At 32.8% G+C, this 22616-nt stretch overlaps 1 protein-coding gene across 2 annotated transcripts in view; it reads right to left on the minus strand.

Moving 5' to 3' along the window:
• Positions 1-22616, minus strand: part of ARL6 (ADP ribosylation factor like GTPase 6) — a 41957-nt gene that overhangs the window by 9887 nt on the left and 9454 nt on the right. For both annotated transcript variants that reach the window (XM_055316169.1, XM_055316170.1), the window contains 4 exons: positions 21538-21599; positions 21034-21102; positions 17069-17163; positions 3051-3180 (listed from right to left, as the gene is read on the minus strand). In XM_055316169.1, the coding sequence (XP_055172144.1) occupies positions 3051-3180; positions 17069-17163; positions 21034-21102; positions 21538-21599 (356 nt within the window). The remainder of the gene's footprint in view (positions 1-3050; positions 3181-17068; positions 17164-21033; positions 21103-21537; positions 21600-22616) is intronic.

Below are 22616 nucleotides of genomic sequence, written 5' to 3' on the forward strand. Positions count from 1 at the left end.
TGGGGGCATCCCCTTTACTGGGGGCATCAGTACCATACTAAAAACCTTCCATTTTTTTCCTAATAGGTCCTGAATGTTTATGTTCTATCTTTCCTTTTGAATATATCATCAGACCTGTAACTAGAATAAAAGCCAGAGTCTTTTTAACCATGTCCTACCAGAACCAATGTGATATGGTCCCTGGCTATTTCTCAATAGCCTCATATCCTACAATTTCCCTCCAAATCCCCCTATTCAAGCCAGCTTGGACTTCTTGCTTTTCCGGGCACAAACCAGGCACATTCTCATCTAAGAGCTTTTTAACTTGGCAGGCCTCTCTGTCTGGAAAGCTATTTCTCAAAACTTTTGTGTGAATTTCTCCCTAATAATAATTAGATTTCACAGAACACCTATCATTATTCTCTCTCTTCTTGTCCTACTTTACTTTTCTTCATCCTGCCAGCTGGTATTTTAACATCTATTTACCTATTTTGTTATCTGTTGCCCTCACAAGAGGGTAAATAAGTAAATACATATACATATTGTATATGGAACTCTGTCAAAGAACTTTTTTAAAAGAACATTATTAAAATCAGACCCTAAAAATCAGCGTTGGCTGTATGTTTAGTACAATGAGTAAAAGTAAACCACAAACATTTTCCAGGCTGCATTTCTCTATAATCTTTTCTCTATCTGCTGCTAAATTTACTTATACTTAAGGCAAGAGAGATAGCATATTTTATCTCTGTATCATGGTGCATCTATTTATTTATTTATTTATTTTTTATTTTTAAAGATTTTATTTATTTATTCATGAGAGACAGAGAGAGAAAGGCAGAGGGAGAAGCAGGATCCATGCAGACAGCCCAACATGGGACTCGATCCTGGGTCCCCAAGATCACGCCCTGGACTGAAGGTGGCGCTAAACCGCTGAGCCACCTGGGCTGCCCAGAAAAGTGTATTTAAAAATCTTTTTTCAAAGATTTTATTATTTGACACACAAAGAGAGAAAGAGCACAAGCAGGGGGAGCCAGCAGAGGGAGAGGGAGAAGCAAAGTCCCCTCTCTGAGCAGGGAGCCTGATGTGGATCCCAGGACTCTCGGATCATGACCCAAGCTGAAGGCAGATGCTTAAACTGACTGAGCCACCCAGGTGCCCCACGTATTTTCAATGTTATACATGCTTTAATGAACTTAGCAAAAAATAAAAAAAAACAAGTTTAACAAACATTATTAGTTCTTAGTGAGGTATTCTTTGAATTGAATCAAAATTATAGACAACTTTCAAAGAAATACTTGGCATTCTTCTATAAGTTATTCAGAAAATACAGAACCTGGCAATATAATACTCTACGTCCTTATAGCATCAGAACATTACCTTTTCTCTCACCTAGAGAAGTATTTAGATATCACAGTTGAATAAAGAAATCTGTTAAAATTCAGTTGATTATTTTAAGTAGAAAGAGATTTTTTCCACTTGCAAAATTAATTTATATTTCAAAATTAAGAGTAGGACTGCATCTTTTATTAATTAGGCCCATATATTTTTTTTAGGCCCATATTTCTTAATGTTGTACTTTCTATCAAAATTCACAATGCTTAATACAGTGCAAAAATTAAAATTATTCTGGTTTAGATATTATTAATTTAGGTATAATTTAGAGAAATACAAAGGTTCTATCTTAAGATACTTCTCTACCTAAAATCCCTCCTTTCTTTACTGACCAAATATCATAGAACCTCAAATTCTAAGTCAAGAGACAGTAAAATTGACTCTTCTTCTGATTGCAAAGTAAGGAAAGTTTTACTCAAGATATGCAGTGTTTCAATCCTGGGTAGAAGTGGTGGTGGCCCTGAGCACGGAAGCCTTTCGGGGCTTTTTCAAGCTTTCTTCTAGGAGATTTCTTTTTCAGCACCAAAATCAGCTCTACAAGTTCTTTACTGAGCTGTAGTATCTCCTTGTTTCATATTGTTTCTCTTTCTAGACATGGTACATTTCTATGCTTCTGTGTTACGACTTTCCCTTTGAAAAATGGGAAAATTGACAAGAGGACATCTTGCAGCAAAGGGAAGTTAGTAAGTGGATAGAAGGAAGCTCAAATTAATATAAGGCAGACACTAAAATACTATCTAATATATAATTTCTGGTTATCCTTATTGGAATGTTTTGCATAAAGGCACACCAGAGTTAAATATATCCATAAGAAGTTGCTTTCCAAATAAACAATGTATAATTTCAGATACTAATTGCTGAAGAGTCTGATTTTATTAGCATATCGAAATAAAATTAATATTTATATTTCTATATACTCAAATAAACCAATATTTGTTGTGCACATACTAAGTACCTGGTACTATTGTTATTTTAGGGGTTACAGAGTAAACAAAACTGATAAAATTCCAGCTCTCATGTTGCTTATGCACTAGTATAGGAAGATATACTATAAAACAAACAAAACCCAAAGAAGGCATGGCAATAGAAATATACAGCAAAATATGAAGGGAAAAAAAATGAGACATAGGGGATAAGATATAACATTATTTTGGAGGGTTATCATGAGAGGTCTCTCCTGAAGGAAGTATAATAGCAAGCCAGGAAAATTATTTTGGAGATTGATTCAGACAAAGGGAGTTCTGACATGGGATTGTGGTTGGCTGATTCAATGTGCAGAAGGAAATCAGTGTGATTGAAACTGAGTAAATGGGTTAAAATTTCCTTTTAAAGAGTTGTTTATATTTTACATCCTCAGAAAGATTTGAAAAGGTATTTTGTTGTTGTTGTTTTAAGATTTATTTATTTAAGTAATCCCTACATCCAATGTGGGGCTGAAACTGAGGACTCCAAGATCAAGAGCTACATGCTCTGACTGAGCCACGGCAGGTACCCCGAGATTGTAAAAAGTTTTAGCAATAATTATTCATGAATACCTGCACTGCTACAATTGTATACAATTAAATCCTTAACTTACATCCTATCAAGTTAGGTGACTTACACAGTGAGCTTAGCAAAGAACACAAGCTCAGAGATTTTTTTTCAGAATGACATAATGAGAAGTAAATATAAAACTTTACCAAATATGCCATGGTTTATCTTTGATGTTCTCTAAACACAGCAGCTGAGACACTCTTACAGATGTCACTGCATCTCTAAGATCCATTTTATTTGCAAAGAATAAGATTGGTATTCGACGGTGCTTAATATCTAAAAGAGAAAATAAGACTATCATCACATTTCCAGGTTTTTGGTCATTTCCTCAAATTCTTACAAATTGTATTTCACTAAAACTGTTTTCCCACCACCTCTTTCTTGTGTCACATATATGCAAACATTTAAAGACACACATTGTCAAGCATGTGTTTGAAAGATATGAGAATTTAAAAAATATTTCTTAAGACTATCTACCCTCTAGTTGGAGTTTAAAACAGTGAGGTGGAGATGGGACTCAGTAAGTAGTTACTTAGTACAAAGGGCTCAACTATTTCATTTTGTTTTTACTGTCAATAGAAACAAGGCAAACTTCAAATGGAAGTAGAAGGGAGACAAAATAGATCTTAATTTCAGATTTTAGTGACAGTTTAGAACAGGCTAGATATTTTAACAAGATAGTTTTACCTTGTTACAATTTTGGAAACATTTTTCATTGTTTTGAATACATAATAGTTCAAAATTCAGAAGATACAAAATGGTATATAGTAAAAGAATTTCCCTCCTTTTTGTCCCAGTCCAACCACTTGTCCTCTCTAGAAGAGTTTTAATTCACATCACCTATTTCTTGACATCTTTTTAGAAATACGTGCAAACACTTATTATACATTATTTTTTATACAAATAGTAGCAGGCTATTCAGTGTCATATCTTTTGCTTTTCACTTAATTTTGTATCTTGGAGACTGTCCCATACCAGTACATAAAGAACAGTTTCTTCACTATTTTAAAAGTTGTAGAATATTCTGCCTTTTAGTACTAGGTACCATAATTTGTTTAATCAGTACCCAGGGAGATATATTTGTATGGTCGCCAATATTTAAAACTATAAACAAGGCTGAAATGAATAAAAGTGTACAAAGCAAATTTTGTACATGCTCAGTATGTTTGTAGGATAAATTCGAGGAGTTGATGGTTAAAGCATAAAAATTATGTTAATCTACACCAACAACAATGTGTAAGAATGAATGTTTCCAGTGCCCTTGCCCAAAGACTGTTATCAAACTTGCTGATCTTTCCTGTGATAGGTAAAAATTACTATTAGAATGTGTTTATTCTGTTTTGAGAAAGATCAAGAATTTATCTACATATTCAAAAGATGTTTCTATTTCTTTTTTTTAATGAACTATCTTATCCTATTCTTTTCCCATTTTTCTTTTTTTTTTTTAAGATTTTATTTTATTTTTTTTGAGAGAGAGAAAGCACAAATGGGGCGATGGGCAACAGGAGAGGCCCCTAGGATCATGACCTGAGCAGAAGGCAGATAGATGCTTAACTCACTGAACCACCAGGCTTTCCCCCCATTATTCAGTTAAGTTTTTTATTTTCTTATTGATTTGTAGGAACACCACAGCAGTAAGGAAGAAAGTCCTACAGCAATGATATAAACTGCAAATATTTCCCCCCTTGCTTGTCATTTGCCTTTGACTGCTCATGGTTTGTAATTAAAAACTTTTCACACAAATTTATCTTTTCTTTTAGGATTCTGGGTTCTGTGTTATAGTTGGAAAGACTTTCTCTTGCCCCAGCATTATTTTAAACTTCGCCCATAGTTTCTTCTACTGCTGTAATGTGTGATTTTTACATTTAAATATTTAGTCCAGCTAGAATTTACCCTGGAACAGAGAATGTCAGACACAACCATAGCTAGACACAACCATATGAGGTCTACAAGAAACATACTTTGAACATAAGGACACAAACAAGCTGAGAGGAAAAGGGTGGAATGTATTACACATACATTTAAATGTAAGAAAGAGCATGGCTACACTATTATCAGATAAAGTAGCATTCAAGAGGAAGGGAAAAAGACAGGCATTTCTTTTTTTTTTTTTTTTTAATTTTTTATTTATTTATGATAGTCACAGAGGGAGAGAGAGAGAGAGGCAGAGACATAGGCAGAGGGAGAAGCAGGCTCCATGTACCGGGAGCCCGACGTGGGATTCGATCCCGGGTCTCTAGGATCGCGCCCTGGGCCAAAGGCAGGCGCCAAACCACTGCGCCACCCAGGGATCCCAAGACAGGCATTTCTTGTTGTTCTCTGTATAGTTTATTATATGTCAACGCTTTTTTAAAAAAAGTTTTTATTTAAGTTCCAGTTAATATACATTGCAATATTAGTTTCAGGTGTACAATATAGTGATTCAACACTTCCGTACAATACCCAATGCTCATCACAAGTTCCTTCCTTAATCCTCATCACCTACTTAACCCATCCCCCCCACCCAGATCCCCTCTGGAAACCATTAGTTCTTTCTTTATAAGAGTCAGTCTCTTGGTTTGCCTCTCTGAAAAATATAGACATTCAAAAATTATGAAAGTGTCACTCACTCAAGAAGACAAAACAACTTAAACTGTATATGGATCTAATAAGCTTCCAAATAGATATAGCAAATTTTGACAGTATTAAAGGGAAATATAAAGAAATCCACAAATAGGTAGATCTTCAAGGTTCCTTGCTCAGAAATTGATACAACAGAAAACAATCAGTAAGAATGTTGAAGAGGTGAATACTATCAACTGACATTTATAGATCCTTCATCCAACAGCAGCAAAATACATATTTTACTTAACTGCAGATGGACCATTCACCAAGCCAGACCATATGTGATGGCCCAATATTTCTTAGGGTGAAATCAAACAGAATATGTTATTCCATCAACTGGAATTAAGTTATAAAGCAATAACAAAAAGAAACCTAGAAAATTCTCATATATTTGGGAAATTAAATCACACTACTAAATAACCTAAGGGTCAAAAAAGAATTCACAAGTTAGAAAATACCTCAAACTAAATAATGAAGGAAACAATCATATCAAAATTTGTGACATGTAACTAAATCCTTAGAGAATATGTACTTCTTTAAATGCTCATATTTAAAAATCAATGATTTCCACTTCCGTCTAAAAATTTTCTATACTTACAATGAAACACAATGCAAGTATAGAAAATTCATAATAAAACAATGAAAATCAACAATTTTAAAAAAGACAAACCAACAGAAAAAATGAACAAAGCCAGAGTTCTTAAAAAGTTAATAAAACCAATAAACAATTTAGAAGATTGAGCAAGAAAAAATGGAGGAAACATAAATGATCAACATTAGAAATGTAAGAAGATACACAGATCTTATAGACCTTAAAGGATAGTGAGAGGATATTGTAAATAAACTTGACAACATAAATTTAAAAATCTGGTCAGAAATTACCAAAAGTAATGCAAGGAGAAATACAATACTTATCATTGAAGGAAATTTAACTCATGATTCTCAGTCCCTCTAACTCCCACACACATACAAAATCCCAACCCAATGGCTTCATTCATATATTCTATCTAACATTTAAGGACAAAATAATACCAATTCTCTCCAATCCAAAAAATTAAATAAAAAGAGAAAGAGTAAATATTTTCCAACTCATTTTATGAAGCCTCTACAACCTTGATGACTAAAGCATTTTAAAAAAAGTTACAAACAGAAAACCTTGAGACCAAAAACAAAAAAATTTTTAATGAAAAACGTTATATCCAATTCAATGATATGTAAAAAGGTTAATAATCAGTGGTCAAATGAGGTTTAACCCAGAAATGTAGGTTTGGTTTAATATATGTGAATACAGTACAATATTATCATTGTAATAGATGTAGAAAAAGCATTTGGTAGATTATAACCCTAGGTTATATATAATGGAACCTTTTGGAAAATTAGGAATAACAGAAAATTTCCTTGACCCAATAAAGATATAAGCAAACCCTTGTGAGCAGCATACTTAGTGGTAAAATATGAAATGAAAAGAATGGGAATAAGATACAGACACATATATAAGTGTCTATCAGTGGATGAGTGATAATGATAGAAACCTGTAAACTAATCATGAAGCCAAGAAACACTGAAGAAAAATTAAGTTAGGCATCTCATGAATGTATAAAATACATATAGATATGAGACGATTTCATCATTTACTATGATAAAAAAAATACACGAATTATAAAAAGTTAAAATTTATCAATACTTATGCACATATAGACCAAATATGGCAGCATTCACAGCTGAGAGAAATATAAACAAATGTAAATATGCAGTATTAAATCATAACTGCATAAAATTAACTGTAGTAATACTGTACCACTATAATAATATCATAGTCATCTCCTATAGCTATTGCAGTGAGCTCAAGTGTTAGAAGTATCTGCTTAAAATGCTATGTGATACTAATCATCGCTAGGTGGGCAGGTCTCCCCAATAAATCATGCATCACAGTAAAAGTTCTCTCTCAAAATTCTCACATATTTTTTCATATTATTTTGTGTAACACTGCAAATCCTGAATTACACCATGGGACCCATACAAAGTGCCATCAGGTATGCTGGAAGTGTTCCTAAGAACTGGAGAAAAGTCATGACATTATAAGACAAAGTTAAATTGCTTGATATGTACCATAGATTGAGGTTTGCAGCTGTGGATGCCCACTATTTCAAGATAAATGAACCCAATGTAAGGACCATTATGAAAAAATAAAAGGAAATTCACAAAGCTATTATTGCAGTTACATCAGCAGGTGTGAAAATCTTGCACTTCTCAGGAAATACCTTTTTATCTTGTACTGAAAATAACTTTTATGTGGGTGCAGGATTGCTTTAAGAAAGGTATACCTATAGATTCTAACATGATTCAGGAGAAAGTGAAATTATTATATGAACATAAGGAATAAGAACATGGAGAATTTAATGCTTATAAAAGATGCTTGGTAATTTTAGAAAAAGGTCTGGCTTAAACATTGTCAAGACAGCAGGAGAAACACTTCTGCCAACCAAAAGACAGGAGTTTCCAGATGCCATTAAGAAAATTCCTGGGGATAAAGGATATCCACCTGAGCAGGTTTTTAATGCAGTAAAAACTGCCCTATTCTGGGGAAAAAAAAAATGCCAAAAAGGACACTTAATAGTAAGGAAGAGAAGCATGCACCAGGATTTAGGGCAGGAAGAAAGTAGAAACAAGACAAAATCATTTCTATTCAATATTGTACTGAAGGTCCTAGCCAGTGCAATTAGACAACAAAAAGAATAAAAGGAATTAAGACTAAAAAGGAAATACAATTTTTGTTGTTGACTTTATACATGGAAAATTCTAAGAAATCTACAGAAAAACTAATGGAATAAATGCATTTAACAACCTCCAAGAATACAGAGTCAATATTTTCACATACCAGGAATGAACCACTAGAATATAAAATAAACTATTTATAGTAGCTTCAAAAATAAAAAACTTATAGATAAGTTGAATGAGTGATGTATAAAACCTCTACAGAAAACCATAAAAGACAGTGAAATTGAGAAAAGCATAAATATATGAATTGACATGCCATGCTCATGAGTTGAAACATTCAGTGTTAAATCCATTGTTAAGATGTCAACCATCCCAAATACGATCAAAATAAAATCTCAGGTTTTTTTTTTTAATGTTTTTTTATTTTTTATTATTTTTTTAATTTTTTTTTAAATTTTATTTATTTATGATAGTCACAGAGAGAGAGAGAGAGAGAGAGAGAGAGAGAGAGAGAGAGAGGCAGAGACATAGGCAGAGGGAGAAGCAGGCTCCATGCACCGGGAGCACGACATGGGATTCGATCCCGGGTCTCCAGGATCGCGCCCTGGGCCAAAGGCAGGCGCCAAACCGCTACACCACCCAGGGATCCCCAAAATCTCAGGTTTAAAAAAAAACTTAATAAACCAATTTTGAAAGTTATTTGAAATATGGAACACCTAGAACTACCAAAATCATCTTGAAAAAGCAGACCAAGGTTGGACAATTTATCCTATATGACCTCAAGATTTATTATAAATCCACTGTAATCAAGACAAATGTTAAAGGACATAACAGAGATCAATGGAATAGAACAGAGTCCAGAAATAGGTACAACAAACAGCCAAATTAAATTCAATAACTGTGAAAACAAGAGATTCTGTAATTCAGTGAAAATTTTTTTTTTCCAATAAATGCACTTTGGGATAATTGGATATCTGTAAGAAAAAAGGGCAAAAATTAATTCAGGCCTAAATGCAAAATCTAGAACTAAGAAGCTTCCAGAAGAAAACACAGAATATGTTATATATAGAATATATATAACATATATATATATATACACACATATATAGAATATGTTAGTATTCCTAGGGTAGGAAAAGATTTTTTAGACAGTACATAGGAAGTTTGTATTAAAAGAAAAAAAATTGATAAATTATACTTCATCAGAATTGGATACATTTGTTCACTAAAAGATATTGTGAAGAAAATAAACAGGTAAGCCACAAACTGATGAGAAATCTTCAAAACACATATATTTGACAAAGGTCTTCTATCTAGAACTTATAAAGAAATGTTAAATTTCAATAGGAAGACAAAACAACCAAATTAAATGAATGGGCAAAAAATTTAAAAAGATATCATTTTATAAGAGAATGTACAAGATTGGCTAATAGAATATGCAAAAGTATTCAATATTAATAATCAACAGTAAAATACAAATTAAAAGCACAATGAGATCCTATTATATACTCAGTAGTAAAGCTAAAATAAAAAACAAAAACAAAAACAAAAAACACCAAAAAACCCAGCATCAATCACTGGAGAAGATGCGGAAAACTGGAACTCTCATTTATGCTATTAAGAATGTAAAGCAGTATGACCACTTAGAAAAATTAAGTGGCAGTTTCCTTAAATACCTATCACCCATACATCTATCCTATGACCCAGAAGTATCACTTCTAGGAATTTTTTGAAGGGAAATGAAAACATGTCCACAAAATCCTTTTAAAAGAGGGCAGCTTGGGTGGCTGAGCAGTTTAGCGCCACCTTCAGCCCAGGGCCTGATTCTGGAGACCCGGGATCCAGTCCCACATTGGGCTCCCTGCATGGAGCCTGCTTCTCCCTCTGCCAATGTCTCTGTCTCTCTCTCTCTCTCTCTCTGTGTCTCTCATGAATAAATAGATAAAATCCTTAAAAAAAAATCCCTTTAAAAGAATGTTCACATCAGGTCTATTCATAATGGCCCTAAACTAGAAACAATCAACAGGATTCTGGATAAACAAACTGTGGTATATATACACAATATAATGTTACATAGTAATAAAAGGAATAAACAAATGATACACACAACAGTACAGGGACTCCCCAAAACATTATGTCAAATAAAAAAACCTATGCACATAAATATATGTGCTTTCCCCCTCATTTACATGAAACTGTAGAATAGGCAAAATTAATCTGGTGATAGAAATCAGATTAGTTCTCTGGTACGAGGTGTGGAGTGTTGATTTGGATAGGGAGTGAAAGAACTTTCTGGTGTAATGAAAATTTTGTTCCTTGATAGGCAGTGTAGTTATATGAGTGAATGCATTTGTCAAAATTACTGAACTATATACTTAAGATCTAAGCATTTGACTGTAAACAGCTTATACATCAATTTTAAAAATTGTTGTTATATGAGTGAATGCATTTGTCAAAATTACTGAACTATATACTTAAGATCTAAGCATTTGACTGTAAACAGCTTATACATTAATTTTAAAAATTAAAAATTAATATGTAAGGTGACCAAACAGATTAAAAAAAAATGAGACCCATCTATATACTACTGCCTACAAGAGACTACTTCAGAACCTAAAGACACAAACTGAAAATGAGAGTATGACACAAGATATTCCATGCAAATAGACACAAAAGAAAGCTGGGGTAGCAGTACTTATACCAGATAAAATACATTTTAAAATAAAGATTGTAACAAAAGACAAAGAAAAAAGCATTACATAATGATAAAGAAATCAATCCAAAAAGAGGCTATAATAATTGTAAATATTTATGTACCCAACATAGGAACATCTGAATATATAAAGTGGGTATTAACAGAGAAAAAGGGAGAAAGTAATACTAGTACAAGAATAGTAGGGGGCTTTAAGACCCCATTACATCAATGGATAGATATTTTAGACAAAAAATCAATAAGGAACTTTGATCCATGGCTTTGAATGAACACATTTAACCTGATGGATTTAACAGATTTATACAGCCTATTCCATCCCCAAACAGCAGAATACATATTCTTTTCAAGTATACATTTAATATTCCCCAAGACAGACCACATGTTAGGCCACAAAACAAGTCTCAATAAATTTAAAGAGACTCAAATCATATCAAGCATCCTTTCTGACCACAACAGTATGAAACAAAAAAATCAATTACAAGAAAGTGAATAGAAAAAAACCACAAATATATGGAGGCTAAACAACCAATGTGTCAATGAAAAAAATAAAAAAGGAAGTAAAAAATAACTAGAGACAAAAAAAAAATAAAAACACAGTGATTCAAAATTTTAGGGAAATAGCAAAAGCAATTTTTTAAAGAGTTTTGTTTATTTATTTTTTAGAGAGACAGAGATAGAGAGTATGAGTCAGGAGAGAGGCAAAAGGGAAAGGGAGAGAGAGAATTTCAAACAGGCTGTGGTGAGCACAGAGCCTGATGTAGAGCTTGACCTTACAACCCTGAGATCATGACCTGAAACGATATCAAGAGTTAAGACACCTCACCAACTGAGTCATCTAGGCACCCCGCAAAAGCAGTTTGTTTTTTTAAAGAATTCTTCTTTAAGATTTATTTGAGAAAAAGAGTGAGTGTGCACAGAGGCACAGGGAGAGGGAGAAGGAAAGAAGCAGACTCCCGCTGAGTGTGGAGCCCAGTACAGGGCTCACTTCCCACAATCCACAAGACCATGACCTGAACCAAAATCAAGAGTCTGACGCTTAATCAACTGAGCCACTCAAGTGTGCCCCTCACAAAAGCATTCTAAGAAGGAAATTTATAGGAATATAGGCCTACATCAAGAAACAACAACAAAAAACCCTCAGATAATGTGATCTGTTACCTAAAAGAAAAGAAAAACAACAAACAAAGCCCAAAGTTACTAGAAGGGAGGAAATAAAGTTCCAGGTGGAAATAAATGAAACAGAGACTAAAAAGCCAACAGAAAAAGATCAATAAAACCAAGATTAAAAAATTGATAAATCTTAGCCAGCCTCATCAAGAAAAAAAGACGGAAAGGACCCAAGTGAATACAATCAGAGATGAAAGAGAAGAAGAACTGATACCACAGAAATACCAAGGATTATAATAGACTGCTATGAAAAATTATATGCCAACAAACTAGACAATCTAGAATAAGTGGGTACATTTCTAGAAACATACAACCTTCTAAGACTGACACGAAGAAATAGAAAATTTGAACAGATTGATTGCTAGTAACAAAATTCAATGAAAAATCAAGACTACCAATAAACAAAAGTCCAGGACCAGTGGGCTTCACAGGTGAATCCTACCAAACATTTAAAGAAGAGTTAATACCTATCCTTCTCAAACTATTCCATAAAATAGAAGAGGAAGGAAATCTTCCAAATTCATTATAAGAGGCCAGCATTACTCTGATATCAAAACCAGACAAAAACACTCTAAAAAAACATTATAGGCCAATATTCTTGATAAATATAAATGCAAATATCCCCAACAAAATACCAGCCAATCAAACTCAATAATATATTAAAAGGATCAAATGCCACAGTCAAGTTGGATTTATTCCAGGGATGTGGAGACTATTCAATAATAGCAAATCAATCAGCATGACACACCCCATTAACAAAATGAAGGATAAAGATAAAAGCAAAAAAGCATTTGACAAAATACGACAACAACTTATGATAGAAACTCTCAACCAAGAGAGGTTAGAGAGAACATAACTCAACATAATAAGGCCACATATGAAAAACCCACAGTAATATAATACTCAGTGGTGAAAAACAATGTTCTTCCTCTAAAATTAGGAACACGACAAGGATGACTAATAAATGAATTCAGTAAAGTTGCAGGATACAAAATTGTTATACAGAAATCTGTTGTATTTCTATATACCAACAATGAAGCAGGAGAAAGATAAATTTAAAAAACAATCCCATTTACAACTGCATCAAAAAGAATAGAGTACCTAGCTAGGCATAACCTTAACCAAGGAGGTGAAAGACTTGTACTCTGAAAACTGTAAGACACTGACAAAAGAAACTGAAGACAACACAAATAGAAAAATGTACTATGCAAACAGATTGGAAGAATTAATATTGTTGAAATGTCCATACTATCCAAAGCAACCTACAGATTTAATGCAATTCCCACCAAAATACCAATAGTATTTTTCACTGAAATAGAACAAATAAGTCTAAAATTTGCATTGAACCACAAAAGACTCCAAATAGCTAAAGGAATCTTGAGAAGAATAAAGGTGAAAGTATCACAATCCCCCATTTGAAGCTAAGCACAAAGCTATAGTAATCAAAACAGTATTGTACTGGTATAAAAATAGACATATAGAATGAAACAGAGAGAGAGACCCCAGAAATAAATCCATGTTTATATGATCAATTCATCTGCAACAAAGTAGGCAAGAAAATACAATGGGAAAAGACAGTCTCTTCAATGAATGGTGCTAGACCATGTAAAAGAATTAAACTGAACTACTTTCTTCTACCACTGCAAAAATAAACTCAAAATGGATTAAAGAGCCAACTCTAAGACCCAAATCCATGAAACTCCTATAAGAAGACAGAGTAATCTCTTAAACATCAGCTATATCAATGTTTTTCTACATATGTTTCCTCAGGCAAGCAAAACAAGAACAAAAATAAACTACCGATACTACATTAACCTAAAAAGCTTTTACACAGTGAAGGAAACCATCAACAAAATGGAAACCATCAACAAAACCAATCTACTGAATGGGAGGAGATATTTCCAAATCATATATCTGATAGGAGGTTAATATCCAAAATATTTAAAGATCTCATACAATTCAACACCAAAAAATATTAATAATCCAATTTAAAAATGGGCAGAACTGCTGAGGATTTACCCCAAAGATACAGATGCAGTGAAACGGCAGGACACCTGCACCCCGATGTTCACAGCAGCAATGTCCACAATAGCCAAACTGTGGAAGGAGCATCGGTGTCCATCAAAAGATGAATGGATAAAGAAGCTGTGGTCTATGTATACAATGGAATATTCCTCAGCCATTAGAAACAACAAATACCCACCATTTGCTTCAACGTAGATGGAAATGGAGGATATTATGCTGAGTAAAGTAAGTCAATTGGAGAAGGACAAACATTATATGGTCTCATTCATTAGGAGAATATAAAAAATAGTGAAAGGGAATAAAGAGGAAAGCAGAGAAAATGAGTGGGAAATATCAGTGAGGGTGACAAACCATGAGAGACTCCTAACTCTGGGAAATGAACAAGGGGTGGTGGAAAGGGGGGGGCTGGGGGACTGGGTGATGGGCACTGAGGGGGGCACTTGATGGGATGAGCACTGGGTGTTACACTATATGTTGGCAAATTGAACTCCAATAAAATATTTTTTTAAATAAATAAAATAAAGATGGGCAGAGGTTCTGAATAGACATTTCTCTGAAAAACACATATAGATGGCAAACAGATACGTGAAAAGATATTCAGTATCAATCATCAGGGAAACACAAACCAAAATCACAGTGAGATATCACCTCATACTAGTCAAAAATGTCCAGAATAAAAAAAAAGTATATCAAGTGCTGAGGAAAATATAAAGGAAAAGGACCCCTCATGCACTACTGGTGGGAATGCAAACTGGTGTAGTCACTATGGAAAACAGTATGGAGGTCACTCAAAAGGTTAAAATTTTTAGAAATACCATACAAACTGGTAATTCCAGCACTGCGTATTCATTCCAAGAAAACAAAAACACTAATTTGAAGATATATGCACCCCGATGTGTACTGCAGCATTATTTACAGTAGCAAGATATGGAACTTATCCATCATTAGATGAATAGATAAGATGCATTAAGGAACTGATTATTACTCAGCCATTAGGGACGAGATCTCGCCATTTGTGACAACGTAGATAGGTCTAGAGAGTATTATTGTTAAGTGAAATAAGTCAGGCAGAGAAAGACAAATACCATGATTTCACTTATATGTGGAGTCTAAAAAGCAAAAGAAATGAACAGAAAAACAAAAATTCATAGAGAGAATTGGTGGTTGCCAGAGGAGATGGAATGGGGAGGATGGATGAAATAGGTGAAGGGGATTAAGAGGTATAAACTTCCAGTAATAAAATGAATAAATCACTGAGATAAAAAGTACAGCATATGGAATACAATATTGTAATAACTCTGTATGGTGACAGATGGTAACTACACTAATCATGGTGAGCACCTCATGATGCACAGAACTGTTAAGTCATGTATTACACACCTGAAACTAATATAACATTGTGTGCCAACTATACTTCAGTAAAAAAGTGAAATTAAATGAAAAAAATTTTAAAGTTCATGCACACTTCAGCTGAAATATCCTCTTTTGGGAATCTATTCCCAAAAATAAATGCATCAATACATAAAGATAACTTACTTGGACAAGGCTTCAATTGAGGAAAAAAACAAGGTTTCCATTGTATTTGAAGCTGATTTTATAGGAATCATTTCATTTTATTGGTCAACATTATAACAGTTTTTGAGGAAAGAGTGGATTAATACAAAGGGAATGCATAATCAAAAATGTATTCTCAACCTAGATAACCCAGATTAGTGAAAAAGTCACATAAAAAGTACAGACTAGATAATTATTACCCCAAATACTTGAATAAGCTTACGAGTGTCCAATAAAAATACCAGTTATTGTGATTAAATAGGAAGAGCTTTTAGAAAGCCTGACACTATTTCCATTCTACTCCTAACAAATCTTTCAAACCATTACCTCTTCCTAAAAGTCATAGCACAAAGACCACTTAAATCACTTTTGATGAGTAGAGTTAGACGGGCAGCCAGGGTGGCTCAGCGGTTTAGCGCCTGCCTTCAGCCCAGGACTTGATCCTGGAGTCCCGGGATCGAGTTCCACATTGGGCTCCCTGCATGGAGCCTGCTTCTCCCTCTGCCTGTGTCTCTGCCTCTCTCTGTGTCTCTCATAAATAAATAAAATCTTAAAAAAAAAACAAACCTGTATATCACTGCTCCTTATCTTTAAAAAAAAAAAAAAAACAAAAAAAAAAACGAGAAATGCAGAGTTCTACAATACTTACAGAGAATTGTATTGTGGAGGAAAAAAAGAGTATCTATTAATAGGTGAATGACAGAATAAATGGTGGTACACTCATAGTATGGCATATTAGGTACCATTAAAAACAATAATTACATATATGCAATTTGACTTGAAAGGATTTCCCTCATTTAGCATTCTCTAAGAATAGGTAAGATGTAGAAGACTGCAGACAATATGATCCCATTTTAGTAAATAATAATGTGGAAAAAATACCTAATTGTTAATACTGGTATCTTGAAGAGGTAGGGCTCCCAGTTAAAATTTAAAAATAGAAAAGATCTATTTTAGAAGAATTCTCAGAATAAATATAAGAAATGCTGAGTAATCACATATATGCAATCAGAAGAACATTTTTGTTTTGGGGGAAATAAAGGTGGGGACCTGGAAAACACTGCAAAAAGCTTTGAAATTTAAAAAATACATGGTACTATAGGTAAAAATGTAAATTCTGCATAATTACTATATTTTAATAGTCAAAAACAAAGGGGAGTATGTAGTCATTAATGTACAGATGGTAACTACACCATCTATATTGTACACCTGAAACTAATATAACACTGTATGTTAATTATATTTCAATTAAAGAATTCAAAAATTTAAAATAAGAGATAATTACATATATAAGTAACGCTCTGCCAACACCAAAGAACAAAACATCTTATGTAACTTATCTTATGTAAACTTAAAGCACAGATATTACAGACACACACATACCTGGATGATTCAGCAGAGTATCAAGTTCTTCTTTGGCCACAACCATTCTTAATCTATCACTACTATCAATGACAAAAATAATGGCTTGTCCTTCTCTGTATAAGGAATGAGAAAATGAGAGATAAATTCATACATTTTTCCATGTTTAGTATTCATCTGTATTTCCTAAAGTGTATATTATCTCTTCATTTCATATTAGTTTATATGAGTAATTGATATATTACCATTAGTCATATTTCATGTAAAATAATTTTTCTCAGTTGATAATATAGTAATTGACTTATTTCATCATTAATGACTTATTTCATAATTTTTTTAAAATTATGAGTAAAACCATAATCCTATTATACAATCATTATTAATATTTTGGAATAAATCAATTTTGACATATATATTCATATATATTCATATAGGAGTACTTACCATAATCCTATTATACAATAACTATTAATATTTTGGAGTAAATCAATTTTGACATATATATTCATATGAGTACTTACATTTGTATTTAAATAGGATCTTGCTGTTTTACACCCTGCCTTTCTGATATATATACATTTCCTTGATCATTTTCTGCAGAATAGATTGAACTACTTTTATACGAAACATTAAAGCTCTACATCAGTGTTCCCCAAATATTGTTTTTTTTACCATAACCATAGTGAGAAATACTATTTTACATTAAGATGCAGTAGACACACAAGTATACGTTAACTGTATTCGAAATAAGTTTCTGCAAATAATAGTTACAATTAGCTTTTATTTTATTCTATTTGATTTTTTTAAAGCTGATAACCAGCCACTGAATTGGCTTAAATACTCACTTAGAGATCACAGTGGCACTTAAAAAAAATCAGATTTTCTCTGAACTTTTCTTTTAATGATTATAAAGTATTCCATTGCATGGATATGCATGTCATCAAATACTATAGCCTTAAGAGATTTTTAATCTTCACTATTGTAAAAAACTTTGGAACAAGCATCCTCCTAAATACATTTTAAAAATTTTCTGATGCCCCAAGACTTGTTCTTAGGAATAGAATTTCTAGGAATACATACAAAATTTAAAGTTTTAGATAAACATTGACAAACTGTATTCCAGAAATGCTTTATCAATTTATACTACACTATAAGCACTTTTCCCACCCGCTCTTCAGCAGGACTCTTAACATTTTTTCCACCTTTGCCACTCCAACAGCATATTATTTTACACTGTATTTCATTAATTGTTAGTAAAGTTCAATATCTTTTCATATATTTATTGGACATTTCACCTTATTTTCGGGAATCACTTATTCCAGTCATAAATTAAGATTTTAGAATTTCAATATCATTAGTAATCACATGACTATAAAAATAAAACAACTTTTTAGTACTGTTTCCTTCTATCATTTAAAAAAAAGAAATGAACATAGATTATCACCATACATTACTAGTAGCCATAGAAAGTGATCTGATTGGAAATATCTACCAACAGTTTTAAAAATGTTCAATCTCTTTGAGCCAGTAATTTTATTTCTGGAATTATTCTAAGAAAGCATGAACTATAACAAAGATTCAAAGATTTATGCAGCAAGATGTGTTAACTGAAGGAATTTATAATCTTCAAAAACTGAAAATAGCCTTTTTGTCCAAAAATAGAATGATTAAAAAATAGGCACAGGCATATGAAAAAATAATAAGCAGTCATTAGTTATATTCTCTGTATGTTTTCCTAATTTACTCTTATCATAGTATGTTAACTGAAAAAGCAGGATATGAAACTATATATGGTACATAATTTAGAAGACACCTTTCTCAATTATGTAACATGTATATTTTATATTTCAAAAAAGAAACATAACTCCTTATATTTTATACTTTACTACTTTTTCGTATCATAAAGATAATATGCAATAATCGCATAATAGTCAACATTATAGAATCATATCCAATGCAAAGTAAACTTCTCTTATAATCTTATTGTTCCAAAAACAAATGCTACTAATGGTTTGGTGCACATTCCACTAAATTTTTTTCTTCTCTGTATATACTAAGTACATATTTGTGTTAAGAGTAGTATTCTTTTTATAATTGAGATATGTTATTGTAAACAGTGTTCAACACACATTCTTCTATGTATATCTTTGCCCATTAGTGCTAGTCATAGGATGCTTTTCAAGAAGCAAAATGACGGCTAGAGAGCATGAACATTTTTCATTTTAAAATAGTGGTAAATTTCCCTAAGATGTTATATATATTCTCACCATAAGAGTGACTTATCTTGCCAATAGCACACTTGATCTTTTTAGCCTCTTTCAGTCTAATGCATTAAAATGCACCTGTTCTTTCATAATTAGAAAAATATAGATACAGGATACAAATTTACTATGATTGTAGACTTCTCCATTGTAACTTTATTCACTCTTCAACCTGCAATTTAACTATAGTTTTCCTACATAACTTTTTCCAAAAAGATTTTGAAGAAAAAAGATTTAAAATCAGAGATGTTTCCTTTTTTTAAAGTGCTATTTTCTATACATTTTTGTTATCTGTAATTAAAGTAAATGTCAGTTTATTTATTTTATTTTTTTAGAGTTTTAAATTTATTTGTTCATGAAAGACAGAGAGAGAGAGAGGCAGGGACACAGGCAGAGAGAGAAGCAGGCTCCATGCAGGGAGCCTGATGTGAGACTCGATCCCGGATCCTGGGATCACACCCTGAGCCAAAGGCAGACGCCCAACCGCTGAGCCACAGGCGTCCCAAAATAAATGTCATTTTAAAAAAAGTAGCTAAAATAAATGCATTTAAAAAAAAGAATTATCAACTAGAGGAAAAAAATAAAAATTCTATACCGAAAACTCACATTTCCTTAAAAACAAAAACAAAAACAAAAACTTCCCATTTCCCCAGAGAATTTAATGCAAGCCCATAAACATGCCACTTTTCCTTTACCAAACTGACTCTCTTTTTTCTGTACCTCAGAGGTCCTCTGGATTTATACGATTTAAATAGGACTTCAGTCTATTAAAACACTCATTGAAAAAAATATCTGAAAAAAATCTCCTTTGGCTCATATCTAAGGAATACAATGTTTGTTTCCACATTAGCAGGAAACAGTTATTCAATAAAAATTAAAATCTGATCTGGCAGTCACCACACTGCCATTCAAGGTGGGATTTCATAATGACAAAAGGGCATTTTGTCAAGGGATACTCCTAAGTTTCAGACTCCAAAAGTAAGTTACATTGCTTTTATATGATGGAGTCCTAGTAATATTAAAAGTTAATGAATTCATTTTAATTACAGATGCAAACCTTGAGAGGGTATAATAATTTGGGTTCTAGTAACTTGACAGTTCTTACTCTGAAGTAATTAGTGAGCACTTTTATTTGCATATGCTGAAAAATATCTTGTTTAGAATTGCTTGTAGAACAAATGGATCAACTGTTAGTACTGTTATTTTAACTAAATTTATTCAATAAATATTTACTGATCTATATGTCTAGCATTGTACTTGGTCTTGAAGATATAATCTAAGAAATAATCTCTGCTCTTGAAGAATTCACACCCTTATTAGGCAGGCAGCTATGGTACATGACTTTAAGACATAAGAAGTATGGTCAAGTACTATGTGAATACTGAGGACAAAACACCTGGGTAAAATGGTGAAATTTCACAGAGGAGGTGACTTTTGAGTTAATCTTAAAGCATGACTATATTAACCTTAAACTGCAACAAAACAGAACAGAGCATTAAAAACAAACAAAAGCATATGCAAAGATACAAGGTCATAAACGGCCTGAAGCATTTAAGAAATAATATGAAGTATGATTATACTTTTTTAAAATTAGGAAATGAGCTTAAATGATATAAAAAATAAGTATTACAACCTAGCACATGTAATCCTTTGGATTTATTTGTTAATCATTATTGCTTTTAAAATATAATCCTCTAGTTAACCAACATTTATAAACATACTTACTTATAATAGTGTTCCCAGAGATTTCTGTATCTTCCTTGACCTGACATGTCAAACACTGTAAAAGACAAACTACAGAAAGAAAAAAAAAACACAAAACAAAACAAACTATGACTACATTATAATCTACTAACTTAAGGTGTTACTTTTACTTAAAATTTTAAATTGTTTTCAGAGAAACCACCCTTGAATATATAATATTCAACTTGAGCCAATTTTTCAAGTACAAGTCCCATAAAATAAATTTTTGGAATATAAATATGATTTTGTAATGAATAACATATATAAAAAGATGTTTTCCTTGCTAGTGATATTTATAAAAATTTGTCTAACCTCTAAATTCTGAAAAATAATCCAAAGGTAGTGGTACAAATATTTTAACATCTATGGACGTCTGAAACAACAAATTACTTTTTCTAAGAGTAGAAGGAATAACTAGGTAGATCTAATATTATCATCATCTTTCGCCCACAATTTCTTAGTCACAAGTGTAATAAAGTGAATTACCTGGAGGATTTGAATTTCTCAATGCTGAATCCTATGGTTGGAACTATATCTTGTGATTGAGCCTTTAAGAGAAAAGTTACACTGAGAATTTTGCAATTACCAAAGATGAATTTTTCCTCATGTTAAAAAAAAAGCATCCAAATTGCCATTCTGAAATTTGTCACCAAAGGGATGACAGAATTAAACAAAATTATAATTTCTGCAGTGAGATCACTGGATGTGAATTCTTCATGGAACTCTAAGGTTTACTAATTATGGCTCTGTATGATGTATATGTCGTAATTCACATTTTGTGGCTTGCTGCAAGTTACCACAACCTTGAAGTGGTGTGATGAGTCACTCGGAGTTCACACGCAGGACTTCACACTATGCACTGAGTTTACATATGCTACTGGGGACTGTTCTCATGTCTTGATGGAGAATATATATGGCCCCTGCTTTCAAGGAGCTTCGTATCTAGTGAAAGTAAACAGCAATAATCAAGTAAACTGCAAATGAACATGGTTTCAGAAAGTGATAAGTACAGTGAAAGGTGATTTGGGGATGGGAGGCCATGGAGGAGGAGGGTTGGTATGGGCCATGGAAGAAAGATGCTGCAAAAAAGCCTCTCTGAGAAGTTGACATCTGATGCAAGAGTGAATATCAAAAAGGAGAAATACCACGAAAAGATGTTGGCAAAGAACATTCTAGTCACAGGAATTAGCCAGTATGACCCCAATGTAAGAAGCAATTTGTCACTCAGGAAAAGTAGAAGGCCTGTGTGTGTACAATGTATCGAGGAGGCAGAGAGCTACATGTAACAAAGAGCAGGAGAGCCTTGAAGGCCTACATGGGGAATTGTGTGTGGGGAGAAGATTACAAGGGGGCAAGAGTACAGCAAGATACCTGTGAGCAAGTCCCAAGGACAATTAAAATGCCTTAAACTGACAAGTATCCAATGTCTCCTAACACTTCCACCATCAAAACTATTCCTTCTTTTGAATAAAAAACATCATCTACTTTCTGATAACCTACAAGTTATTCCTGCCTCCTCCTTTTTTTACATTTTTTTATATAAACATTCTCTAAACTTTATTGCT

The sequence above is a fragment of the Nyctereutes procyonoides genome, unplaced genomic scaffold (genome assembly GCF_905146905.1).
Source record: "Nyctereutes procyonoides isolate TBG_1078 unplaced genomic scaffold, NYPRO_anot_genome, whole genome shotgun sequence".
In the NCBI taxonomy this organism is placed as follows: domain Eukaryota; kingdom Metazoa; phylum Chordata; class Mammalia; order Carnivora; family Canidae; genus Nyctereutes; species Nyctereutes procyonoides.